We start from the raw sequence: 26584 nt of genomic DNA on the forward strand, positions 1-26584 counted from the left end.
CATCTAGATGATAGTAATGACCAAAAGCTGGAACCTTAGTTCTCTTTCTGCATTTTTCAGTCCCTGGCGCAATTTAGACACCGTATGGAATATCACAGTTTGGGGGAAATACTTGAAATTTGATTTTCACCTGTTTTCATGTTTTTACAGATCTGCTCTCTTCATTTTGAAGTCATTCTGTTCGCTTTGCCCTTAGAAGCTTGCTATCTTGCCTTCCCTGCCCCCCTTTCCGTAGACTCCACATTCCTTCATCATGTTGTCATCGTTTCGTAAACGCAGAGTCCAGGTATTTGACCAGCATGCAGAAAACTGTTGCCTTTGGATTTGCCTGGCTTGCAGTGAAGACCCATTTGTGCCAGAGATGGAATGATCCAAAGAGAGGGGCCTCAACCCTGTCTGCATGACCTTTCTGTTAAACAGAAAGGGTAATTAGGGTTTGTTTTATGGCTTCTGGTGCCACACCATCAGAAGGCTTAATATATTTTACTCTAAAATTTTCAATGCTTTGTATTTTCTACATTTCCTTCTTTCTCTTTAAGGCATGGATGTATTAATTTCTTATTGCCATCCTGGTGTTTGCATGGAATTGTTTGCTGGTATTTTTATTGATGGCTACTTGGTTCTTAAGAACCAAGGGACTTACAGAAATTATCCTACATATTTGAGATAGTTAACTAAAAACATACCATATAAGTAGTATTTTTAAAAAATTGACAGATACTGGGGCTGGGAGTTTGGCCTTGTGGTTAAAGTGCTTGCCTATCATGCACAAAGACCCGGGTTCGATTCCTTGGTACCACATACATACAAAAAAGCCGGAAGTGGTGCTGAGGCTCAAGTGGTAGAGCTCTAGCCTTGAGAAAGTCCAAGGACAGTGCGGCCCTGAGCTCAAGCCCAGGACTGGCAAAATAAATAAATAAATAAATAAATAAATTGACAGATACTGTAAACTTGGGTTTGTTTCCTTTCCCATGGACTTCTGCTGCAATCCCTGCATTTTTTTAAACAGCAAAAAATTTTGATATATTTGTATAGTTTTTTTGTTCTCTAAAATTGGGCATTTTTCAAAATGAAAGAAATGGTTATAATTAGTATCTTGATATTCTAACATGAGATATACAATTTTTTAAAATTTTTAGTAATTTTAGGTGATAAATCCAAGGCAGGCCCTTTTATAAACCAAACTGGTTAATTTTTTTTAATGAGGTTTATAAAAAAAAAAAAATGGGCCACATGCTGACCTCTTCCTGTTTTTGTTTTTTCCTGTTCCTGGGTTTTGACTTAGTAACAGTATGTTACACTTAAATACCTTTCATCTGAATTTTACAGGTTAAAAGGTAAGTATCAGCAAGATAGTATTTGGGAAGCACTCAGAAGTAAGTTTTCTCAGCTTGGTCTGTATTTCTGGGATTTGACGCAATGCAGTATGAACCTTGCTTTTTTAGACCTAAGTTCCTGCTTGCCTCTGTACAAATTGCACTAACAAGTTGAAATGAATTAATCCATTTGAAGGCTGACATGCTGGTCCACAATCCTGGTTAGAATGTGATTTAAGCAAAAATACTTGTTGTTTTTCTTCATAGTCTTGAAAGTCTTACTTGATGTATTATTTACCTCTTTGCTTACCATAAGATCTGCCACTAAAATCTGCAGCTAAACTAGTTTTGAGTTAATTGGTTTGATCTGTGAATCAACTGGTGCACATTTTACGGGTGCTAACAAATTATTTGGTGGTTTGTTCTCAGGGAGCCCTTCCACATTCATGGATATAGTTCTTTTGCTTTGCAAATCTAGAATTCAGTAATAGGATGGCTTCCTAAGCCATAGAAAAAAAGGAATGTCAGTTCTGCACATTTGGGCTCTGACTAAGCAACAAAAACACCAGACGAATGGTTTCTGTGACCTTCCACAGATGATGCTTATGCATTTTTCCATAGAGCCAACTGATCTGTTTCTCTTGTGAGTCCCTAAGAATTCCATTTTTCCAAGCAGAGTAGCTGGAGTCCTGCCTGAAAGTTGCCATTCTATCTGTAGTATTCTGAAAACTTTAGCACTCTAGCACATTCCCCTTGCTGAAAGAATGGCAAAGACAATGATTTGAAGAGACTCCTTTTGGGGTCCCATAAAGAAACTGTGCCTGCCAAATTCTTGCACTGGCTAAGAGGTTGTGGGGGATCCTAAGCTACTCACTGCAGGTGCCAAGTTTGCAGCGTCAAAAGCATTTGACCTTTGGTTTGAAATATTTGCATCTGCAGTCTTGTGTTGCTTAACTCCATGTGATCTCAGCCACAGCCCCTCCCTGCTCTGCTAAGTAGATACTGCTTTTTGTACAGTGCCATACAGCTCCTGTAGATTAGGTGAGGGCATTTTAAAAGTTGCTAAGTACCAAGAAGTACCTCTTGTCATTCAGCAGAAAGACAAGGATACTCTTTTTTTAAGCTCTTCTTAAAGAAGAATCTGTTTCAGTTGATAATGTAATATTGTGTTGGATAGAGGGGGAGTCTTTGTTTTGTCATTCATGGGACTTAAACTGAGAGCCTGGGCACTATCCTGAGCTTCTTTTACGCAGGCTAGTGCTCTACCACTTGAGCCACAGTACCACTTCCAAGCTTTTTTTTCCTTTTTCTTTTTCTTTTCTTTTTTTTTTTTTTGCCAGTCCTGGGCATGAGCTCAGGGCCTGAGCACTGTCCTTGGGCTTTCTCAAGGATAGAGCTCTACCACTTGAGCCTCAGCACCACTTCCGGCTTTTTTTCTATGTATGTGGGGCCGAGGAATCGAGCCTGCGTCTTCACGCGTGCTAGGCAAGCACTATACCACTAGGCCAAACTTCCAGCCCCTCACTTCCCATTTTCTAGAGGATAATTGGAGATAAGAGTCTCAGGTCCTTTTGTGCCAGGACTGGCTTTGAACCTTGATCCTCAGAGCTCAGCCTTCTGAGTAGCTAGGATTACTGGTGTGAGTCACAGTGCCTGGCTGGCTTTCTCTGTTTTTGTGGTACTAAGGAATTGAACCCAAGGCTTCATGCATGCTAGGCAAGCACTCTACCACTAAGCCACATTCTCAGCCCTCCTGGACTTTATTGACTGGGCTATTCTCAGGTCTTAGCCCTCCTGGGTTGCTAGGCTTACAGGCTTGAGCCACCAGCACCAGGCCTTTTTCTTTTTCCAGGAGATATTTGAGATATGTTTTGTGTTTGCATTTAGTTAAAAATGTATAGCAAAGCTTTTTTCCCCCGGTAGTGAGGCTGGAACTCTGGGCCTACAAGCTGTCCCTGAGCTTCTTCAACTCTGCCACTAGAGCCACCACTTTCTATAGCTAAACTTTATATCTTTAGAACCCACTCTCCCTCCCCAAAGATCTGACAGTATTTAAGAATGTTGGCATGACCCTTTATAATAGTGGACATGGCTGTAATTCCTGTTTTATCCTTTTGAGATCTGTTCACATTGCTGGATGATGCAGCTAACATTTTGAGTGGTGCATTGCAGCATTTATAAATAGCTGTATCTTGAATCTTCTCTAATAAGATTTGCAAAGATCTCCCGATTTTGTTATGTTAAATGGGACCTGTCCTTAAACAAAATACACCTCATATTTTATTTTTCCTCCAGCATTCTTTGTGTACATGGACCTGATTGGCAAAATCAGAGTGAATCGGTTGCCCTAAGATAAGGAGTCAGCTGGTTTCACTCCGAGGGAGTGTTCCCTCCTGTGGTTTTGACAGTGAGTGGGCATAGACAGATAAGCCAGTACTCTTGGGGGGGTTTTTTGTTGTTTTGTTTTTTAATGATGCACTGCCAGGTTTTCCTTTCTAGTGGTGCTTTAGAAGTATTAGTCCCAGAAGTTGGGAAGAGCCTGGGATATTCTCCGTGGAGTCTGCCTTATCAGACTTTCACATGTTGCCAGAGAAGAGGTGGGGCTCTAGCAGTTTGCTGCCTCAGCCATGGAAGGAATGTGGCTACAGGCGGGGTCCCAGAAGTTCCAGGAACCCCTGGTCTTTTTGGATAAGTGGTTGTAGCACCTTTATATGGCAGTAATTCTTGGCTATAATTATGAACTTTTTTCCTGTGTTTAATGAAGTCTGTGAAGATGACCTTTTAAAAGCCAGAACAGAAACTGGGACTCTGGTAGATAAACTAAAGATAGGGCCCTATCAGGTTAAGAGGGAAACATCTTTTTTTTTGTTTTTTCTTTCAGTGTTGTAATCAAATGCAGGGCTTTGCAAATGAGCTAGGCAAGCACTCTGCCACAGAGAACTCTTATTAACCCTTAGTCTTCTTTGTTATTTCCTTAATCTTACCATTAAAGCATCTGCATGCGGTTGCAGTGGGAGCACATCAGTGACTTTCAGATGCCCGCTCCCTAGACAGCCAGTTGTGCTTGGCAGGGTTCCTGCCTACTGACATCAGCTGATCTGCTGCAGGAAAGAAAAGTCCATTATTGCCTGACCGAAGCACTTGGTATAGAATTGACTCCATTCTACTTCACTGGGGTGACAAAGCAAGCCTTTTAGGTTGGTTAATTTTAGCAGAGCCTTGCTGGGCTATCTAGATTGGGAGGGCCAAATCAGACAGGACCCAGTACAGCCACACTTGCTGAGGTGGAACTTTTTTGTCTTTTTTTTAGGGGGGAGGGGGAGCTTGCACTTGCTAGGCAAATGCTATGCCAGTGGCTCATGTCTATAATCCTGCTACAGAGGCTGAGATCTAAGGATTGAGGTTCAAAACCAGCTGGGCAAGAAAGTCTATGAGACTCATCTCCAGTTAACCACCAGAAGAGTGAACATCAATCTGTGGCTCCAGTGGTAGAGCACTAACCTTAAGCACAAAAGCTTAGGGACAGTGTCCAGTCACAGAATTTAAGCCCCAAGACTGGTTAAAAAAAAAAATGCAGAGAGCCTCTGCTAGGTGTCTTGAATCCTGAAATCTCTGATATCCTACTGGTACTCCTGTATAAACATTATTCCAGACATAACTTCTTTCCCTGGAAAATACCTTCACCAGAACATTTTATTAAGCAAATCAGATAAATCATTTCCAGGGAGCAGGGTGGGAGTGTGGGGGGGGAATGAGAACAAGGGAACTCTATTAGTGCCTTAAGATTCCTTCCTGCCTTTATGTATATATGTATGTATGTATGTATTTTTTGGTGCCCATCGTATGGCTTAAACTCAGGGCCTGAGTGTTGTCTTTGAGCTTCTTTTGGCTCTGCCAGTTGAGCAACAACTCCATTTCCTGCTTTTTTTGGAGGGGTAGTTTATTGGTGAAAACATTCTTACAGATTTTCCTGCCCTGCTGGCTTCAAACTATGATACTCAGATCTCAGCTTCCTGACTGGGATTACAGATGTGAGCCACCTGTGCCTGTGTTTCAATTTAATCTTAAGAAAACAAATTTAAAATTTTTAATAAAAATAATAATTTTGATGTTTTTTTAAAGTGGTACTGGAGTTTGAGCCCAGGTCCTTACACTTGCCAGGCAGGCATTCTGCAGTTGAGCCCTGCCTCTAATCCTTTTTTGTGGTAGTTATTCCTGAGATAGGGTCTCACTTCTTACCTGGGCATGAACCTGGACCTGAACCTCCTCTCCAAGCTAGAATGACAGATGTTCACAGCCACACCGAGCACTTTTCCGTGGACTTTTCTCTAAGCTGGCCTATAACCACCATCTGCCCAATTTCAGCATTCTGCATAGTTTTAAGATGAAGATATGTGCCACTGTACTACTTCTAGTTGAGAAGGGATCTTGCTAACTTTCTGCCCTGCCCAACCCCAACCCACAATCCTTCCATAGCTAGGATCCCAGTCACTGGCCTCGCATAGCTAGGATTACAGCTAGGTCTGAGCCACCGTTGCTGTGCCGTCACTAAAGAGTATGTCAGAAAGTGAAATAGGGTAGTTCATGTCTATAATCTCAACATTCAGGAGGCTGAGACAGGAGTATAGCAAATTTGAAGCCAGCCTACATAGAGAGTTCCAGACCAGTCTGGGCTACATATATACATAGTGAGATCCTGTCTCATAAACAAAAAGAGAATAGAAGACATTTTTCAGTCACAGCTACCTATTATAAGTATAGAGCTGTGTGCGTTCTTGAGATGCATTGGCCTGTAGTCTGCCCTGTGCCAGTGAAGAGAGCAGCTGCTTTCCGGGACATACCAGACAGTCCATCCCAGATGGGCAATACAGAGGAATGTGTTAGAGTGGCGCCTTATTGTAGAGTCTCAGTCCACACAGCCTTTGTTTGCCATTCTCTTCACCAGTATAGAATTCCAGGCTTGCAATATGAGGATTTAAAATCAAAGAATCATTATGTAGCAGTTGTAGAGCAGCTGTAAGAGTATGTATTTGATCACTTAGTAAACAAGCAAACAAGCATTTTGTGTATGTGTGTACGCACTTGCATATGTGCTGGTAACTCAAGGCCTCCTGCTTATTCAGCTTTTTTACTCAAGGCTGGTACTCTTACCACTTAAACTACAGCTTCTTTTCTAGCTATTAGCTGGTTAATTGGAGATGAGTCTTAGGGATTTGTCTGGCCCAGCTTCCAATGGGGATTTTTAGATCTCAGCATCCTGAGTATCTACGGCTATCAGCATCCTGAGCCACTAACACCCAACTTGTACAACCATTACTTTTTTTTTTTTTTGTCGGTTGTGGGGCTTGAACTCTGGGTCTGGGTATTGTCCCTGAGCTCTTCAGCTGAAGGCTACCGCCCTACCCCTGAAGCACAGTGCAACTTCTGGTTTTCTAGTTGTTTATTGGAGAAAAGAGTCTCTGGAACTTTAGTGCACAGGATGGCTTTGAACCTCTGTTCTTAGATCTCAGCCTCCTGAGTGGGTAGGATTACAGGTGTGAGCCACCATGCCCAGCTTATACAACCATTTCTTAACCTCAGTGTGCAGGAAATCGGGGCTACAAGTTCAGGTTGCCCAGACAAGTCATACAGTGGGAAGGAGATACAGAGCTTTGCAAATACAAAAAAAAATCTACAGACGTGAATGCATCTGAGGAGGGAAGGAAGATCTTGGCAGGATACAGAATCTGCAATTTACTTACTTCACCTGGTGTTGAGGTGTGAGGTATAAATGGGAGTTATCTAGGCACAAAAGAGATGGGACATTCAGGTAAAATAATTATGTGGACATAGCTTGGAGTTTTAACAGGGATTCGTAAGCTTTTTGGAAAAAATACAAATAAAAAATTTCTATATACCAAGAATACAGGAGCTAGATGAGATGATACCAGGCAGGTGTTTTGAGCCAAGTGGTAAAGAGCCTACAAAATAAAGTGAATTCAGTGGCCGGAAGTTTGGCCTAGTGGTAGAGTGCTTGCCTAGCGTGCATGAAGAGCTGGGTTCGATTCCTCCGCACCACGTACATAGAAGAAAAAAAAAAAAAGCCAGAAGTGGTGCTGGAGCTCTAGCCTTAAGAAAGTCCAAGGACATTGCTCAGGCCCTGAGCTCAAGCCCAGGACTGGCAAAAAAAATAAAGTGAATTCATTTTCCGTCAAATGGGAGCCGTAGAAGTTTTGTAGTGATTGAGCAAAAAAACATTTCTTTCATTGAGATCCCAAAGAGTTGTGATTCTGAATAGCCTAGGAAGAAGACACGAGATTCCATCTCCAGAGTAACAAGCAAAAAGCAGAATCGGAGGTGTAACTCGGTAGTTGGGTGCTAGCCAAACAAGCAACTGGAGCTCACTGTGAGGCCCTGAGTTTAAACCCTAGGACTGCCAGGTTTTTTTTTTTAATTTATTGTTAATGTAAAGGTGATATACATAAGTTAGGTAATGAGTACCTTTCTTTTTATATGATGTTACCTTTTCCTTTGCTCTCTTTCATTTTTTTTTCTTCCATCCCTGCCCACAGGTTGTATAATTCATTTTCAGCATAGAATCTACTGTGTACCATTGCTGCATTTATTCACTCTTTGTTCAGCAAAACAAAAACAGCTGAGTAGTTCACACTTGCAATTCTAGCTACTCAAGAGGCTGAGATCTGAGGATTGTGGTTCGAAGCTAACCCAAGTGAGAAAGTCAGCAAGACTCTTATCTCCATTTAACAGCCAGAAGAGACACTGTGGCTCAAGTGGTAGAACACCAGTTTTGAGTGAAAAAGCTAAGGGAGAGAACCCTGGGCTTGAGTTCAAGCCCCACTACCAGCACAAACAGTGCAAAAGAACAATAATACAACAAAAATGTGGGTATATTATACAATTTGGAAGGCATGTTGATAATGCTAAAATCACCAGTCTTCCCTGGTAGGACCGTGTCTTTGTTGAAAATAGTTATGGGAGCCCCCACTGTGCTGTAACTTGCAGAATGTGGGCAGTTCTCACACTGACTTCTGTCTCCATTCCTCAGCCAGCTTGCCTTGCCTATTCTATTTGCAGTGCCAGGCAGCAGGATGATAGGAAAGCACCCAAGTGTTTCCTGGGTAACAGCTTTTAGACCTTTTACACATGATACAATGGTAAGTGAAAGGGACTGAAATAGCCCAGCCACTTTGGAGAGACATGAACCCTCAACAATAGAGTCACCATCACTCAGTGAACCAAGCTGGGAGTTATTTTAATAGCAGCGTGGTGGCTACTCCTCACCTTCTGGCTGATAGAGAGCAGTCCCAAGCTTCCTTCTGGCTGATAGAGAGCAGTCCCAAGCTTCAGTGGGACTGAGCTTTTAAAGGTAAACACCACATGTAGGTGATCATAACCACACACAGGTGGTCGTCATCATGAGTCACCTTATGCCACAGTCAATAACCACAAGAGTGGGGCCACATGCAGGGGGTCGAGCGGGTTAAGTATTATTTACAAAAACAGAATTTGGCAGCTTAGCTTGCCAAGTTATTACAGGGATCATTATGCTTCTCTATTCTGCTGCTTTTCAAACCCAAAGTTACCTCTGTAGACCAACTTTTGTGTTTTGTTTTGTTTTTTGAAATGTAACTCAGGCCAGTCTGGAAATCTCGATCCTTCTTTAGACTCCCAGGTACTGGGATGGTGGTGTGTTCACACACCCCTTAAGCCACTTGAGGAAACAAGCATGGTAGGGAAGGTGGTTTGCTGGATCTCACTGTTGGTGTGAAGGACCGAGTTATTTCATATGCTGTTGACAAAATAAGAACCTTTGGTTACTAATCTGTGTACCTCTGTGGTCCTTAATTGGTTGGAGAGTAAAATGGCTTTTCTTTTTTCCTTTGATATGGTGCTGGAGATGGAATGTGCCTGGCAAGTGTAAGTGCTCCAACACCTGAGCCACACCTCTAGCTTGGTTTGTTCTCGATAAGATCAAGTAGCATGTTGTGTGTTTCTCCCATAAATAAATAGGTCAGGTTCTCTTTTTTTAACATTGAAATCTTGTAAAACTGCCCAGCAAGCATCAGTTCAAATTTGGGACAGAGTGCTGAGGGAGCAGCACCACTGCAGGGGAGCCCTCAGCTTGAAACTGGAGCTTACCCACTCAGCCTCCTTGCTTTCTGAGGTCCCCCCATCCCTGGGAGATGCAGAGGAGGACAGTCTTCAGGACACTAGCCTCCAGACACACTGGGGTGTGATTTCGTCTTCTTTGTATGTCTTCAAGTAGAACGAGTCTGGTCATCCAGGCAGGCTGGCTGGCTCAATACAGGAGAGCTGACTTTTTTTTTTTTTGGCCAGTCAGGGGACTTGAACTCAGGGCTTAGGCACTGTCCTTGGACACTTTTTTCCAAGGCTAGTGCTCTGCCACTTGAGCCACAGTGAAACTTCCAGCTTTTTCCATGTATGTAATACCAAGGAGTAAAACCCAGGGCTTTGTGCATGTGAGGTGAGCACTCTACCACTAGACTATGCTCCCAGCCCAAGAGCTGACAGTTTAGATCGATTCTGCTATTGTAGTGAAGAATTTAGCAGTTTTAAAATCAGTCTTTTCATTGACCACAGGCTGGAATTTGGAAAGACAGAAAAGCTGATTTAAAAAAGAATAAATTCATTCTAGACATCCCACAACAAATGCAGAGACCAGATGAAAGGCTTTTGAAGACTTGCAATAATTCTCTGAGGACCAACATTGCTGTCTCCTTTGAATCCTAAAGCCCCTGTAAAGTTGATGATATAGACATAATGCTTCCACTTCCCATTTGGTGTTGTGTCCATGTTGGCTGGCATGGCCTGAGGGGCCTGGGCAGTTAGGTGTTGTGGGAGTGAATAGCTGTTCTTTATCAGGGGTATTGTTTGTCAGTCCTTAGAAGAAGCTACCTTCTCAGTTCATTTTTCTGCTAGGGCTTTCTGATAATCTGTCCTGTTCTCCAGAGTCTGATTCCATTGAGTCTACCTTAATGTCTTGTGGAGCTTATCTCAAGACATTCTGTTTTTACAGAAAATGGACCCAAGCGGAGTCAAGGTGCTGGAGACAGCAGAGGACATCCAGGAGAGACGACAGCAAGTTCTGGATAGATATCACCGCTTCAAGGAGCTCTCTACCTTGAGGCGTCAGAAGCTGGAAGATTCCTATCGGTTCCAGTTTTTCCAAAGAGATGCTGAGGAGCTGGAGAAATGGATTCAGGAGAAACTTCAGATTGCATCTGATGAGAATTACAAAGACCCAACCAACTTACAGGTAAGTATAGTATGTTTTTCCTCTTTGAGGTGCCTTGCCCAATTGAAGTCCCAAACATTTGAAAAGTCAGACTAAAAGATTTGGCAGCAAGAAGAATATAGAACAGGCATGGTGATTCCCATAGCTATGATCCCAGCTATTCAAAAGGTGAGAAGGGTCATAGTTCCAAGCCACAGCAGACAAAAAGTTAGCAAGACCCCATCTCAACCAATAAACTGGGTATGATGGTTGAGAATGTTTTATTACAACTATTCAGTGCACTGAGAAGCTTCTAGGGGACTCATGAGGGTGAATGTAAGGTTTCTGAAAGCTTTATATAGATGGTTCTCAAACCACTGCTGATTGGTGAATGTTTTCCAAAAAAAGTTCTGTCTTGGACAGTGTAGTTTTGAGAAAGGGATGTTAACAATATTGTTGCTGACAACAACCACCTTTCGGGGTTCTTGTGTAAGACTCATTGGTAAGTTGTATTAAAAGCAAAACCTGGGGCTAGGGTAGAGTGTTGTTTAACATGTATGAAGCCCTGGGTTCCATTCCTCAGTTAGTTATAGGCTCCTGGCTGAAAAGACTTACGTTGTTAGCCAGGCACAGTGGCTCACACCTGTAATCCTAGCTACTCAGGAGGCTGAGATCTGAGGATCTCTGCTCAAAGCCAAATGTGGACACAAAAGACTGTGAGACTCTTATCTCCAATTAATCACTAGAAAATGGGAAATGGGGCTGTGGCTCTTAGAGTAGGACAGTAGCCTTGAGTTGAAGAGCTCAGGGACAGTATCCAGGACCAGAGTTCAAGCCCCTTGACCTAGTGGTAGAGTGCTTGCCTAGCATGCATGAAACCCTGGGTTTGATTCCTTGGTACCACATACAAAGAAAAAGCTGAAATTGGTACTGTGGCTCAAGTGGCAGAATGCTAGCCTAGAGAGGACTGGCAAAAAGAAAGAAAGAAAGAGAGAGAGAGAGAAGAGAAAGAAAGGGAGAGAGAGAGAGAGAGAAAGGGTCTTAACTTGGCCTTGGTGGCTCAAGTCTGTAATCCTAGCTACTCAGGAGGCTGAGATCCGAGATCATGGTTCAAAGCCAGCCTGGGCACTGAAGTCTGTGAGACTCTAACCACCAGAAAACCAGTAGTGGCACTGTGGCTCAAGTGGTAGAGGGCTAGTCTTGAGCTGAAGAGCATGGTCAGAGCCCAGGCACAGGGTTCAAGCCCCACACCGAAAACACACACACACTAGCCCAGGCACAGGGTTCAAGCCCCACATCGAACACACACACACACACACACACACACACACACACACACACACACACACACACACACACAGTCTTACTCTGTAACCCAGGGTGGCATAGGTTCAAGCCCCACACCGAACACACACACACACACACAGTCTTACTCTGTAACCCAGGGTGGCATAGGCCTGCACTTCTGCCTCAGCCTTGTAATGAGCTTGTAACCAAGCTTGTTGGTTGAGATGGCATCTTGCTAATCTTTATTGGGATGCAACTGTGCTCCTCCTGCCTCCCAAGCAACTAGTATTCTGGGAGTGTGCTACTACCCCCAGTCCTGAGGCCTGAATTCCAGGCCTGGGCTCTGTCTCCAAGCCTCTGTGTGCTCAAGATTAGTGCTGTACCACTTGAGCCACAGTGCCACTTCCAGCTTTTTCTGAGTAGTTATTGGCAATAAGAGTCTCATGTACTTTACTGGCCTTGTGTGAACCACAAGCATCTGGGAGTGAAAGACTTTTTTTTTTTGGTCAGTCGTGGAGCTTGAACTCTGGGCCTGGGTGCTGTCCCTAAGCTATTCAGCTCAATGTTACTGCCCTACCCCTTGAGCCACAGCACTACTTCCATTTTTCTAGTAGATAACTGGAAATAAGAGTCTCATGGACTTCAGTGGCTTTGAATTGAAATCCTTAGATCTCAGTCTCCTGAGTAGCTAAGATAATAGGTGTGAGCCACTGCGTGCCCAGCTGAAAGACTTTTTTTTTTCTTTTGCCAGTCCTGGGTTTGAACTTAGGGCATGAGCACTGTCTCTGAGATTTCTCAAGGCTAGCACTCTACCACTTGAGCCACAGCTCCATTTCTGGCTTTTTCTGTGTATGTGGTACTGAGGAATTGAACCCAGGGCTTCCTACATGGTAGGCAAGCACTCTACCACTAGGCCAAACTCCTGGCCCCCTGAAAAACTTTTAAAGAAAAATAAATTATTTTGGTAACAAGTAGAGTAGAAGTTCTTTCTATGGATTTTTTTTTTTTGTCTAAGACGGGTCTCAAATATGGCACATGGTGCTTTCACTCACTAGTTAGGGCTCCAGGGGTAGGGCGGTACCCTTGAGCTAAAGAGCTCAGGGACAGTGCCCAGGCCCAGAGTTCAAGCCCCATGACCCACAAAAAAAAAAATTTAGACATTTTGTTGTATCTTTCATCTGCAGAGTTGGGGGTGCCTCTGTGCTCAGCTTGCAGAGGGAGTTTCAGTGCATTCTGTCTTTATCTGACCAGAAAAGAATAAGGCAAGGCACTGATGGATGCCTCCCAAACCAGAGAAAGTGAGCCGGAGGAAGGAGTAGCACAGGGTTGGGACAAGAAGATTGGTAGGAATGACATCTGTGGCCTACTTTGTGTCCATCACCAGGGAAAGCTCCAGAAACATCAAGCCTTTGAAGCCGAAGTGCAGGCCAACTCAGGAGCCATTGTCAAGCTGGATGAAACTGGAAACCTGATGATCTCAGAAGGACATTTTGCATCTGAAACCATCCGGGTAAGTTGAGGAGTGCTGGTCTGGATGGCCTGGCCTGGGTGGAAGAATAGGAGTTCAGGATCTTAGATGTCAAGACAGGCTTTTCTAGCTTTGTAGAGAACCTGTGGTGTATCCTGGAGTTGCTGCCCAAGTTCTGACGTGTGATGTGATTCAGCATGAAAGTAAACTTGTGTTTGTGTATGTTGGCAGAAGTGATCTTCTGTGATAGAACAAGTTAGGATATGAAGGCATGCGAATTAATAACTCTTAACATTGTATGGGAAAGCCTGCTGAGAAAACTTGGTGGATTTGGAGGTTAGGGTACAAAGACAAATAGGAACAATGACAAACATTCCAAAGAAAGTTCTGTATTAGAAATATTTGTCTAGATCTTAGCCCTTAAGCCATGAAGACAGACAGCCAGATAAGCTGCTGCTCTAAGGAACGCCTGGAACACTCTAGGTCCAGGACGAAGTGATCCTCCCCCAGTTCTGGTCTGGTTTATTGTTGAACTGGGACTGTAATTGGTCGTTTTTCACTTTGCTTTCTTTTTAGAGTTTAGGAGAAAGCAAATCTCTAATGAATATCACACTGACTTTCTTACCCCAGATGCTTTCTCTGCTTTCTGAAATACTTCCCATCTAGCTATGTTTTGTTTCGTTCTTTTGGTAAGGCAGTTTCACTATATAACCTCAAGTTGCCCATCCTCCTTGTTCGGCTTATTTTCTCCAAAGCCATGTCCCATAGAGGACCCAGCCTTTCCTAGACCTACACCTGAAGCAGTGCTGAGGAGTACATGACAACTATGAGGCTTAGTCCCTCATGCCCACTCTTTCCTAACTATTTGGGGATGGTGTGGGGGGAGGGGAAGGTTCATTCTCTCAGGATCCATTCACTGAGTGAACATTTAATGATCTCATGTTTGCTCTGCTCTGTTCCCTTCTCCACATTTTCTGCCCTTGGTGTGTCAAGGGCACTCACCTCCCTGCCCGCTCATTGAAGTCTTGGAACTAGCTCTGAGCTTAGGACTACTAATTATTAACTCTTACTAGTGATGGTTGTAAATAGGAAATAAAAGTGAGTGTCCATTATCATATGACAACTAATTAATTACACTGAACCATTCGGACAATGAAACACATCTCTACAATTAAATACAAATGTTGATCTGCCCTTTTGATTATTATTTTGTATATAGTCTTAGAGTAAATGAAATTGGCCTGCTTCTTATTTCAGTAATAGAAGTTTTTTCCCCGGAGTGAATCGGGCTGCTTTGTGGTAGGATCTGTAGATTACAGACAAGCACAGGAGCAACAGACCAAGTTTTCGGCCTTAGTGATTAGCGTAGGAGAGGACCCAAAGCTGACTGTGCTTCCATTTACTACTGAATGCCCTGTGATCCATTTGGAGATTTTATTATATTAAAGTAAGCAAAATTTAAAATTCTGCTAATAATAATACTGCTAATAACCTTTAACTACTACTTATTATTAAAGTATAGGTACTTGGGCTGGGAGTTCGGCCTAGTGGTAGAGTGCTTGCCTAGCATAAACAAAGCAAAAAAGTCGGAAGTGGTGCTGTGTGGCTCAAGTGGTAGAGTGCTAGCCTTGAGAAACCCAAGGTCAGTGCTCAGGCCCTGAGTTCAAGCCCCAGGACTAGCAAAAATAAGTAAAATATAGATACTTGGTTAATTTCTAATCTTCGCAATAAGCTTGTATGGTGACCTTTATTTCCATATTAGTAAGGACGGAAATTCAAACTGAGAATTTTAACCGGCTCAGATTCCCACAACTAAGGTGACAACTGGAATTTCACTCATGCCTTTCTTTTTCCAGTCATACTTGATTGTTTACTCCACCCTATCCCATTCCATTCTTAGCCATTTTTTTTTTTTTTTTTTGAACTCAGGGACTTAATGCTTGCTTTCTGGATTATCACTTGAGCCATGCCTCCAGCAAACCTTTCCTGGTTAATTTGGATATAGATTCCTGTGGGTTTTCTGTCTGGGATAGCTTTGAACCATTATCCTCCAGATCTCAGCTTCCCAGAGTTAGCTGGGCTTATAGATGGGATCCACAAGCACCTGTTTATCTTCTTTCCTTAATGTTTTTGCCATCTGTTTCTCAGAAAACTCAGCTCTGGCTCGTGCCTCTATAGACATCACTGAATCAGACTCGGGCTTTCTTGTCTACCCTGCCAGCTCCTGCTATTTCTGAAATGCACCTGCCTCTGCCCACCCAGGCTCCCCAACAATAGGAAGCCTGTGCATCTGGGCTCTCTTGGAACCCTGGGACCAACTCAGACCAATGAGAGAAAAATTGCCAGTACCACACCAGGCCTTGCCTGAGTAGTAATGTGTATGAAAATGGAATTTGTGAGAATGCCAGTAGACTCGAGAGGGAGCTTTTCCCTGCGTCCCTGGCTTCACTTCCTTCCTAAGCAGGAGCTCCCTCTCCACGTGGCTCATGCATGATCTTGTCTTGACAGTGGATCTGTTGCAGCTTAGTTTATCAGGTAGCATTAGTACTGAAGGTGGGTGGGGTGGAAGGCCGAGTCGGTGTCCTGTATAACCTGTCTGTCACTGGTTTAGACTTTCACACCATATCGGACGGCATGGCGCCCCATAGTCACCGCCACCCACATTGGCTCCCACATCCGAGTAGGTGGATACTGACTTGCTGTTGGTTGCTGTGGAAATGCCTTTCACTTCCTCCTTGGTGCTGGCAAGTGGTCCTCACTGCAGGTGGAAGTGAATTGTGTGAGCCTGCCTCTCTCCACTCATTCTTTTTCAGTCTCCACCCTCCCCAATTATCCCTGGCTTTCAAGGTTTTTGTTTTTGTTTTTCTGGGAGTGATATCTTTACAACAGGCGGATTCCACTCTTGTGTTTCTGTTGGTATTTGAACCTTTCTGTTTGATTTACTTCGCCTGTCAGTGTTAACACAAAAACTCCCAGTATCTTGGGTGAACATAATCAGGGCCCTGAGGTCTCATCAGAATACTGAATGAAGCACCATCTATGAATGAGAATTAGTTTTCCCCAGTCTATAAGCCTTCAAAGGGGCCTGTGCTCTGAACACTCAACGATACTGGGAGGTGAATATGTTTGGCCCTGTGGCTGCCACTTGGTGAAGTTTGAAATAAGCCTAATTGAGATGTTCTGCTATGCAGCTGTCATACAGACCATCTAAACCTTTTTCCACCCCGAAGTCTTTGGTAGCTGATGACTTTTTCTGTTTTTATCCTAAGATCTTTGTGTTGTACTTTGTAATCTTTGTCATGTTTGTTGGCCCTCTGTTTTTGTTTTGTTTTCTGTTCCATTAATTTAGAACATAGCCTTCAGCAATTTGTTTCCACATTAATTCCTTTCCAAAGCAGTCTTCAGGTCTGATCCTTCTCACTTTAATAATTACTGACATTCTGCAATTATAAATATGGAAACAATAATACTTCCCTTCTAGTAAACTAGCATAAATCTACCTATGAAAATACATGTTTGGGACCAGGAGTTTGGCCTGGTGGTAGGCCTAGCATGCATGAAAGCTGTTTGATTCCTTGGTACCACATACATAGAAAAATCTGGAAGTGGTGGCATGGCTCAGGTAGTAGAGCTCTAGCCTTGAAGAGCCCAAGGATAGTGCTAAGCCCTAGGACTGGCAAGAAAACAAACAAACAGAAAATACATTCTTGCCTAGAATGTGGTCTAGTGGTAGATTGCTCACCTAGTGTGCACAAAACTCAGGGTTCAGATCTTGAGTACCACATACATAGAAAAGCCGGAACTAGTGTTGTGGCTCAAGTAATAGCATGCTAGCCTTGAGAAAGCTCAAGGACAGTGCCCAGGCCCTGAGTTCAAGTCCAGCCTGGCAAAAAAAAAGAAATTACATTCATATATATGTATATATATATATACATATATATATATACATATATATGAATGTAATTATATATGGTACCGGTCCTGGGTATTGATCTTAGGTTATAGGCCCTGTCTGCCTGTTCTTTTTGCTCAAGACTAGCACTCTAACACTTGAGCCATAGCATCACTTCTTGGTTTTTCTTTTTCTTTTTTTCTTTCTTTACCAGTTCTAGGCCTGGTAAAGGCCTGGGCACTGGGGCACTGTCGTTTTGTTTTTTTTTTTCTCAAGGCTAGAACCCTACCCCTTGAGCCATAGCACCACTTCTGGCTTTTTCTATGTATGTGGTACTAAGGAATCAAACCCAGGTCTGTATGCATGCTAGGCAAGCATTCTACCACTAAGCCAAACTCCCGGCCTCTTTTTCTTTTTCTTCCTTTTTTTTTTTTTTTTGTGGGGTGGGGTGGGTCAGTTGTAGAACTTGAACTCCAGTCCTGGGTGTTGTCCCTGAGCTCTTCAGGTCAAGGTTACTACCCACCCCTCGAACACAGCTCCACCTCCAGTTTTCTGGTGGTTGATTGGAGATAAGAGTCTCATGGACTTTAGTGCCTAGGCTGGCTTTGAACCACGATCCTCAGATCTCAGCCTCCTGAGTAGCTAGGATTACAGGCATGAGCCAACGCACCCAACTACTTCTGGCTTTTTCTGAGTAGTTTATCGGAGAGAATTCTCACAGACTTACCTACCTGGACTGGCTTTGAATTGTGATCCTCAGATTTCAACCTCCTGAATATATAGGATTACATGTGTGAGCCACTGGTGCCTGGCTCACATTCCCATTCTTAAAACAATTTCAACAGGTTTTTGTTCTGTTATTATATATGTAGATAAAACTGTGTCAGCCATATCCATCCCTCGCCCCTCCCAGTGGTACTTAGGTCACAACAGAGCCTATTTTACTTTTCCTGTTGGCTCTGGCTTGTCAGAACACTGTAGAAGGTCCAGTCCTCCAGGTCCAGTTATAATCCAGTAAAAATCTGATTTGTGTCCTCTAGACCCGTCTGATGGAGCTGCACCGCCAGTGGGAATTGCTTTTGGAGAAGATGCGAGAGAAAGGAATCAAACTGCTGCAGGCCCAGAAGTTGGTGCAGTATTTGCGAGAGTGTGAGGATGTGATGGACTGGATCAGTGACAAGGTGCGCTGGGGGGCAGAATTTGAGAGCCTCCCAGGGAGAGGGACTCAGAGCTAGCAGTAGGCAGGTGCAGCCAGGCTAGATGCTAGATGTAAAGGGGACCACCGGGTTTCTTGACCTAGAGAGGAATCTTTTATTTCTATGACTCTGAACCCTGTAGAGTCTTGAACAGAATGCTTTCAAAGGACTCAAACTGGAAATCCTGTAGAAAACTGTTCGTGCAAGCTACCTTGGCTCCATACTTAATATATCAGTTTCATATGACTTCCTAGATAAACATTTTTTTCTTTTTTTTAAACAAACTGTTGACTATGGGCTCTCTTTTGGTCCCTAAAAAGGAAGCAATAGTGACTTCTGAGGAACTGGGCCAGGACCTAGAGCATGTAGAGGTTCTACAGAAGAAATTTGAAGAGTTTCAAACAGATCTTGCTGCTCATGAAGAAAGAGTTAATGAAGTGAACCAATTTGCTGCCAAACTCATCCAGGTAACGTGCCAGAGCATCATCATGTGAGCCTTCTAGTATATATAAAGTAGATAACTACCTCTAACTCCTTAGCGAGCAAGTTTTATAAGTATCCATAAAACCTTCCTTTAGGTCTGAGTGAAGCCTTATATGGATAGCCCCTAAACAAGAACATGCTTTTTACCTTGCAGCTGTGGGCAGGAAGGGCAGCGTTTATTTGATCTATTTCCTCCACCCACTATCAGATGGGTGGGGCAAAGTTTTTATTGAGCTGCTGAATGAAGCTGGGACTCTGGGTTTCTCAGATGAGGGTGTGGTGGTGAGTGCTTGCTTAGAGTTGGCAAATGGCCACCAGTGCCACTTCCTTTTCAGTTGAGGCTTTCCTGGCTCTCTGAGGAGCCTATGGAAGACTGGTTATAAATGACCTCTCCTCTTCTAGCTGTAGAGTCATGGAGGGTGATGGTGGTGGTGGTGTAGCTGGGAAGTACGGTGTAATCCTGTGATCCAGAACTTGCTGAAGGCAGGATTGAGTTCCAAGCCACCCTGGACTGCATAGTGGGAACTGTGTCAAGACACTTGGGCACTGATGACTGGTGTGAGCTGATGGCTCACACTGGTAATCCTAGCTACTCAGGAAGCTGAGATTTGAGGATTGAGATTAACCAGCAGAAAGCCAGAACTAGTGGTGTGGCTCAAGTGGTTGAGCTCCAGCTCAATAGCTAAGAATAAGTGCAGAATAGCTAAGCAAGAGCTCAAGGCACTGAGTTCAAGCCCCAGTACTAGCATGTGCACAAAAAAAAAAATGATATGAAATGATCTTACCAAGTGGCCTAGTATACCTCCATAAGCTCCTTTTTCATTCACCATTTCTACAAGGTCAACAAGTGCTAGAGACACCAAACAGTAGGGAGCAGAGAGCTTTGGCTTCAGAGAGACTTTTTTTTTTTTTGCTAGTCTAGTCCTATCCTGGGACTTGAACTCAGGGCCTAGGAGCTGTCTCTGAGCTGCTATTTGCTCAAGGCTAGGACTCTACCACTTGAGCCACAGTGTTACTTCTGAATTTTTCTTTTTTGCCAGTCCTGGGCTTCAGTTCAGGGCCTGAGCTCTGTCCTTGGATTTTCTCAACGCTAGAACTCTACCACTTAAGCCTCAGCACCACTTCCAGCTTTTTTCTATGTACATGGTATCGAGGAGTCGAACCTGGGTCTTTGCATATGCTAGGCAAGCACTCTACCACTAGGCCAAACTCCTGGCCCCGACTTCTGAATTTTTCTGTTTATGTGGTACTGAGGAATCAAATCCACATTCCCAGTCATTAGGGAGGTTTTTATTGGAGGGAAACAGATTTTTAAATTTGTAGATATGCTTCAGTGCTGATTCTTGTTTCCTTTTGCTATTCAGTGGTTAAGAGAAGACAGCATTCTTCAAAAACTAGCTATAGTTAGACCTCTACAATTAGGATCGTGCCTGTAATCTTAGGTACACAGAAGGCTGAGATCTCAGCCCACAGTTCAAAGCCATCCTGGGTAGAAAAGTCCCCGTGAGACTTTACCTCCAGTTAACCACTTGAAAACCAGAAGTGGCACTGTGGCTCAAAGAGATAGAGCACTAGCCTTGAGCAAAGGAGCTCAGAGACAGGGGCTGGGAGTTTGGCCTAGTGGTAGAGTGCTTGCTTAGCATGCACGAAGACCCGGGTTTGATTCCTCGGTACCATATATATAAAAAAAAGCTGGAAGTGGTGCTGAGGCTCAAGTGGTAGAGCTCTAGCCTTGAGAAAGTCCAAGGACAGTGCTCAGCCCCTGAGCTCAAGCCTGGGACTGGCAGAAAAAAAAAAAAAAAAAGAGCTCAGAGACAGCACCCAGCCACTGAGTTCAAGCCCCTTGATAGACCAAAAAAAAAAAAAAAAAAAGCTACAAGTGAACAGAAACATTCCCTGCCAAAGCCTGAGCCTTCGTCTGGTTGTGGTAAAGAATAGCTGTCGGGCCAAGCCCCTACTCTGACAAGTGGATCTAAAACAACTGATTTGAGCTGTTTAGCTCAAGGCTACCACCCTACCCCTGGAACCACAGTGCCTCTTCCAGTTTTCTGGTGATTAATTGCAGATAAGAGTCCTGTGGACTTTTTAGTGCCCAAGCTGGCTTTGAACCATGATCCTCAGAAGCTCAGCCTCCTGAGTACCTAGGATTACAGGCATGAGCCACTGTGTCTGGTTCTTTTTTTTTTTTCTTGAAGGGAGGGGAAAAGGGAAAGAGGTAACTAAGGATTGAACTCAGGGCCTTGTCTGCATGCTCGGCAAGAACTCTTACTGCATACCCTAGCCCTTTTGTTCTTTTATTTTCTGAGATAAAGTCTTCGTAAACTTTGTCAGATTTCACTCAAACTCTTAAGGCTTCTGTTTCTTCCTCCTAAGTATGTTCTTAAAACAAAGAAATAAAATGTGATTGATGGGCAAGATACTTTTATCAAGATATTTCCAGTCTGACGCCCAGGAATACATAAATACTTGGGCCTTAGAAATCCTGTGTATGAGATGCAGGACTTTGGCCTAGTGGTAGAGTGCTTGCCTAGGTTGCACAAAGCCCTAGGTTCAGTTCATTGGTACCACATACACAGAAAGAGCCAGAAGTGGTGCTGTGGCTGAAGTGATAGCATGTTAGCCTTGAGAAAGCTCAAGGACAGTGTCCACAGGCCAGGACTGTGGCCTAGTGGTGGAGTGCTTGCCCAGCATGCATGAAGCCCTAGGTTTGATTCCTTGGTACTACATACACAGAAAAAGCAGGAAGTGGCACTGTGGCTCAAATGGTAGAGTGCTAGCCTTAAGAAGTCCCAAGGACAGTGCCCAGGCCCTGAGTTCAAGCCTCAGGACTGGCAAAAAAAGAAAAAGAGAGAAAGAGAAAGCAAAAAGGGGCCGGGAGTTTGGCCTAGTGGTAGAGTGCTTGCCTAGCATGCATGAAGACCTGGGTTTGATTCCTCGGTACCACATACATAGCAAAAAGCCAGAAGTGGTGCTGAGGCTCAAGTGGTAGAGTGCTAGCCTTGAGAAAATCCAAGGACAGTGCTCAAGCCCTGAGCCCAAGCCCAAGACTGGCAAAAAAAAAAAAAAAAAAAAAAAAAAGAGAAAGCAAAAAGGACAGTGCCCAGGCCTGAGTTCAAGTCCCAGGACTGGAAAAAAAAAAATCCTTTGTATGAGCAACAGTGTTTAACCATTTCACAGCTAGGTGGAATATTGGATTTTTGAGTAAAGAGTAACTGGGAGAGTGAACAGGCAAATCTGATCTCTTCCACTCTGCCTTGTTTAGGAACAGCACCCTGAAGAGGAGCTGATCAAGACCAAGCAGGGGGAGGTGAACGCAGCCTGGCAGCGACTGAAGGGTCTGGCTCTGCAGAGGCAGGGGAAGCTCTTTGGGGCTGCTGAGGTTCAGCGCTTTAACAGGTACCAGCCCCAACTGGACTTTGGGGAATAGACACTGGCTGGTAAAGTCCCTGGCCACTAGATCTTGCCCGAAGGTAGTCTCATTCCTCCTGGACACTTAGGATCATAGGTTAATTAGTGCCTCTGTTCTGACTCACCAGGGATGTGGACGAGACCATCAGTTGGATTAAGGAAAAGGAGCAGTTAATGGCCTCTGATGATTTTGGCCGAGACCTGGCAAGTGTTCAGGCTCTGCTGCGAAAGCATGAAGGTCTAGAGAGAGATCTTGCTGCTCTAGAGGATAAGGTGGGTTTGAAAATAGCTGTTTTCATAAGTAAATGTGAAGGGTTAGAAGAACAGTACTGACAGCAAGCATTTCAGGTCAAAGCGCTGTGTGCGGAGGCTGACCGCCTGCAGCAGTCCCACCCTTTGAGCGCCACCCAGATCCAAGTGAAGCGAGAGGAGCTGATTACCAACTGGGAGCAGATCCGCACTCTGGCTGCAGAGAGACATGCACGCCTCAATGACTCCTACAGGTAGAAAAATACTTGAGTTTTTAGTTCTGAGAACTCAGCCAGGTGTCACTAAGAGCAGGCAGGTGTCAACTGCGTTCTTCTACCTGGAGATAGCTGTATGGGTACAGCACAGTACAGTATTTATAATTTTATAAATTCTACCTGGAGATAGCTGTATGGGTACAGCACAGTACAGTATTTATAATTTTATAAATTCTACCTGGAGATAGCTGTATGGGTACAGCACAGTACAGTATTTATAATTTTATAAATTCTACCTGGAGATAGCTGTATGGGTACAGCACAGTACAGTATTTATAATTTTATAAATTCTACCTGGAGATAGCTGTATGGGTACAGCACAGTACAGTATTTATAATTTTATAAATTCTTCCATCCCCTATTACTTCATTAAGGACTGATAAAAATGGAAATATCCCCTTAGCTGTGTGAAATATCCTGTTAAAGTTGAGTAAATCAGCCAGGCGCCAGTGGCTCATGCCTGTAATTCTAGCTACTCAGGAGGTTGAGATCTTAGGATCATGGTTCAAAGTCAGCCCAGGCAGAAAGGTCTGTGAGATTCTTATCTCTAACAAACTACTCAGAAAAAGCTGGAAGTGGCACTGTGGCTCAAGTGGTAGAATGCTAGCCTTGAGCAAAAAGAGGCTCAGGGACAGTGCCCAGGCAGAGTTAAAGCCCCAACATTGCAGGGGGGTGGGGAATAAATAAAGGAAAAATGCGTGTAACTGCCCTGGGGTTGACCCTAGGAATACCAAGAAAGTTAAAAATAAATAATGACAGCTGGGCACTGATGCCTCAGGCCTGTCATCCTAGCTGCTGAAATCTAAGGTTTGTAGTTCAAAGCCAGCCCAGGCAGGAAAGTCTGTGACAAGACTCTTATTGCCAGTTAGCCACTGAAAAAAGCTAGAAGTAGAACTGTGGCTCAAGTGGTAGAGTGCTAACCCTGAGCACAAAAAGCTCAAGGACAGCAGGACCGGTGACCAGATGCACAGTTCAAGCCCCAGGACCAACACATAAAAGAGATTTGGCATTAAGCCCAGCATAGTGGCATAGACTGTCGTCTCAGCAGAAGATCCTGGGTGTATTGGCACATACTGTCAGCTATGGTAGAAGCATAAAATGGGAGGATTGTGATTCAGGCTTGTGCCCAGACAAAAGTCAAAACCCTATCTCGAAAAGATCAGAAAAGCCTAGCAGCATGAGGCCAGGAGTTTGACCTAGTGGTAGAGTACTTGCTTAGCATGCACAAATACCTGGGTTCAGTTCCTCAGTACCACATACATAGAAAAGCCAGAAGGGATGCTGTGGCTCAAGTGGTATAACACTAGCCCAAGGAATGCCCAAGGAAAGCCCAAGTACAATGCTCAGGTCCTGAGTTCAGTCCCCAGGACTGGCTAAAAAGAAAAAAAAGAAAAAGAAAAGAAAAGTCTAGAAGTGTGATTCAGTGGAATAGCAGGCCTCAGCAAGCAGTATGTACCACCAAAATTTTTTTGAAGAATTGAGGCATATAGTGACAGATAGAACCTGAGGGAGTCTTTTGTTTGTTTATGTGCTGGTTCTGGGGCTTGAATTCAGTGCCGTTTCTGAACTTAAGCTTTTGAGTTCAAGGCTAGTAGTGCTTTATCTCTTTGAACCATATTGCCATTTCTGGCTTTTTGGTAATTAGAGATAAGCATTTCATGGATTTTGTTCTTGGGCCACAGGAATTTCTGAGGCACGATCTTCAGAAATTAGCCTCTTGAGTAGCTAGGATTACAGGTATGAGCCACCACCCAGCTTATTACCTGAATTTGAAAGGATTTATTTCAGCCTTCTTATGCTTCCCTGAGTTCACAGCATTTCCTGTTGCTATGACTAGAGTTTATATGGTTTATTAGTTTTTTGGAAATACTTCAGAGATTTTAGGAATGACATCTTCCATTCTGGAACCACCACTGGAAACCTCTAGTAATAAATAATACCTTTGGTTTTCCCAAGGCTTCAGCGTTTCCTTGCTGACTTCCGAGACCTTACCAGCTGGGTGACTGAGATGAAGGCTCTCATCAATGCAGATGAGTTGGCGAATGATGTGGCAGGGGCTGAAGCCCTGCTGGATAGGCACCAGGAGCACAAGGTAATAAAATCCCATTTTCCCAAAGTCAAAACAGCCCATGATGCATCAGTGCCTCTCTGTCTGAGAAGTCTGGGTCGTAGTTGTTGACCATTCTCCACAGAGGCTTTTATGCTGACTTTATAGTTGCCTTTGCCTTTGGACACCTGTTTCTCCAGCTTCTAGGGGTACTATGGCAATACATGAAAGCAGTGATGAGCTCTGGCCAGGTAGCCATTACTACTATCTTGTACATCCTGTGCAAAAAAATGTCTAAATGCTGGGCCGGTGGCTCATACTTGTAATCCTAGCTACTCAAGAGGTTGAAATCAAAGCCAACCTGGATAAAAGTCTTTGAGACTCATCTCCAATTAATTACTAAAAAGCAGAAGTACAGCTATGGCTCCATGGTATCATACTAGCACACACACACACACGCACACACGCACACACACGCACGCACACACGCTCTAGCCTTGAGAAAGTCCAAGGACAGTGCTCAGGCCCTGAGCTCAAACCCAGGACTGGCCAAAAATAAATAAATAAATAAAATCAATAACCATAGTGTACCTAGTGCATGTGTGCATTTATAAAGGTGAAGATACTCCCCAAGACATAGACAGTAGCCAGAGCCCAGCATGGTGGTGGGGTAGGGGTGGTGGGGGTATAAAATCAAATAACTAGTCTTCACTTGACACAAGGGAGACAAATAGACGAGTTAAATGGGAGAGAACACAGGTCCCATGAATATGTGGCTACTTAATGGCTGACCAAGGTGACCTCGCAAAGCCAGCGGGAAGAACTTTTCATGTGACAGCTCAGGCTGACTTTTAGGAATTTTGTATGGATACCATCAGTTCCTCATTGTAGATGTGACAGTCTGACTCACAAGGACTATCTGAAATTCAATAACTTACTTTTCTTTTACAAGCTACTAGAAATTAAACTCTACCTTTTCCCCTTCCAGGGTGAGATTGATGCTCATGAAGACAGTTTTAAATCTGCTGATGAGTCTGGACAGGCACTGCTGGCAGCTGGTCATTATGCCTCAGATGAAGTGAGGGAGAAGGTAAGGGAGGGGGAAGGGAGCTTCTGAAGAGAAACTGGGCCCCAGGAGCTCTTCTCTGTCCTCCCTGCCAGGCATGGCCTCCGCCTTCATGTATTAGGGCACTTAGTTTGGGATTCTGCCTTGGAAGGGCAGCTTTTGCCTCAGAAATTTAGACAGAAGATATGTGCAAAAAGTGTGCTGTTAGGGCCGGGAGTTTGGCCTAGTGGTTAAAGTGCTTGCCTAGCATGCATGAAGACCCGGGTTCCATTCCTCAGTACCACATACATAGAAAAAAGCCGGAAGTGGTGCTGAGGCTCAAGTGGTAGAGCTCTAGCCTTGAGAAAGTCCAAGGACAGTGCTCAGGCCCTGAGCTCAAGCCCAGGACTGGCAAAAAAAAAAAAAAAAAAAAAAAAAAAGTGTGCTGTTAGAGAAATACAGTTCATTTTATTTGGGGCATATATAACACATCTATTTCAGAGAGATTTTTGCATAGAACAAGTCCTGTTTTAGGGCTAAGCCAATTTTTTTTCTAGAGCAATAAGGAATTCCATTTTTATTAATTGAGTCTAAGGCATTCATGAATGCATCTTAACAAGTTTTATAGAACCACTCAATTGACATATCTTAGTTGATATTTTCCAATCCGTGCAGACCTCTTC

The 26584-nt window shown here is 43.8% G+C and overlaps 1 protein-coding gene and 1 long non-coding RNA gene across 4 annotated transcripts in view; one reads left to right on the forward strand and one right to left on the reverse strand.

Moving 5' to 3' along the window:
• The window catches only part of LOC150066021 (uncharacterized), a 44092-nt gene extending 35431 nt beyond the window's left edge, over positions 1–8661 (reverse strand). Inside the window, exons 1-2 of one of the 2 annotated variants that reach the window (XR_016535003.1) lie at positions 8598–8661; positions 4301–4414 (exon numbers count right to left, since the gene is read on the reverse strand). This is a non-coding gene — a long non-coding RNA (uncharacterized LOC150066021). Of the gene's footprint in view, positions 1–4300; positions 4418–8597 lie in introns of both variants that reach the window. The other variant, XR_016535002.1, reaches the window with a different exon arrangement.
• Positions 1–26584, forward strand: part of Sptan1 (spectrin alpha, non-erythrocytic 1) — a 67544-nt gene that overhangs the window by 3661 nt on the left and 37299 nt on the right. For both annotated transcript variants that reach the window (XM_090330787.1, XM_090330788.1), the window contains exons 2-10: positions 10354–10593; positions 13223–13348; positions 18239–18379; positions 18715–18861; positions 22140–22273; positions 22414–22558; positions 22634–22788; positions 24766–24901; positions 25845–25946. In XM_090330787.1, coding sequence (XP_090186913.1) covers positions 10357–10593; positions 13223–13348; positions 18239–18379; positions 18715–18861; positions 22140–22273; positions 22414–22558; positions 22634–22788; positions 24766–24901; positions 25845–25946 — 1323 coding nt within the window. In that variant the 5' untranslated portion in view covers positions 10354–10356. The remainder of the gene's footprint in view (positions 1–10353; positions 10594–13222; positions 13349–18238; positions 18380–18714; positions 18862–22139; positions 22274–22413; positions 22559–22633; positions 22789–24765; positions 24902–25844; positions 25947–26584) is intronic.

The sequence above is a fragment of the Megascapheus bottae genome, chromosome 3 (assembly GCF_031878675.1).
Source record: "Megascapheus bottae isolate mThoBot1 chromosome 3, mThoBot2.hap1, whole genome shotgun sequence".
In the NCBI taxonomy this organism is placed as follows: Eukaryota; Metazoa; Chordata; class Mammalia; order Rodentia; family Geomyidae; genus Megascapheus; species Megascapheus bottae.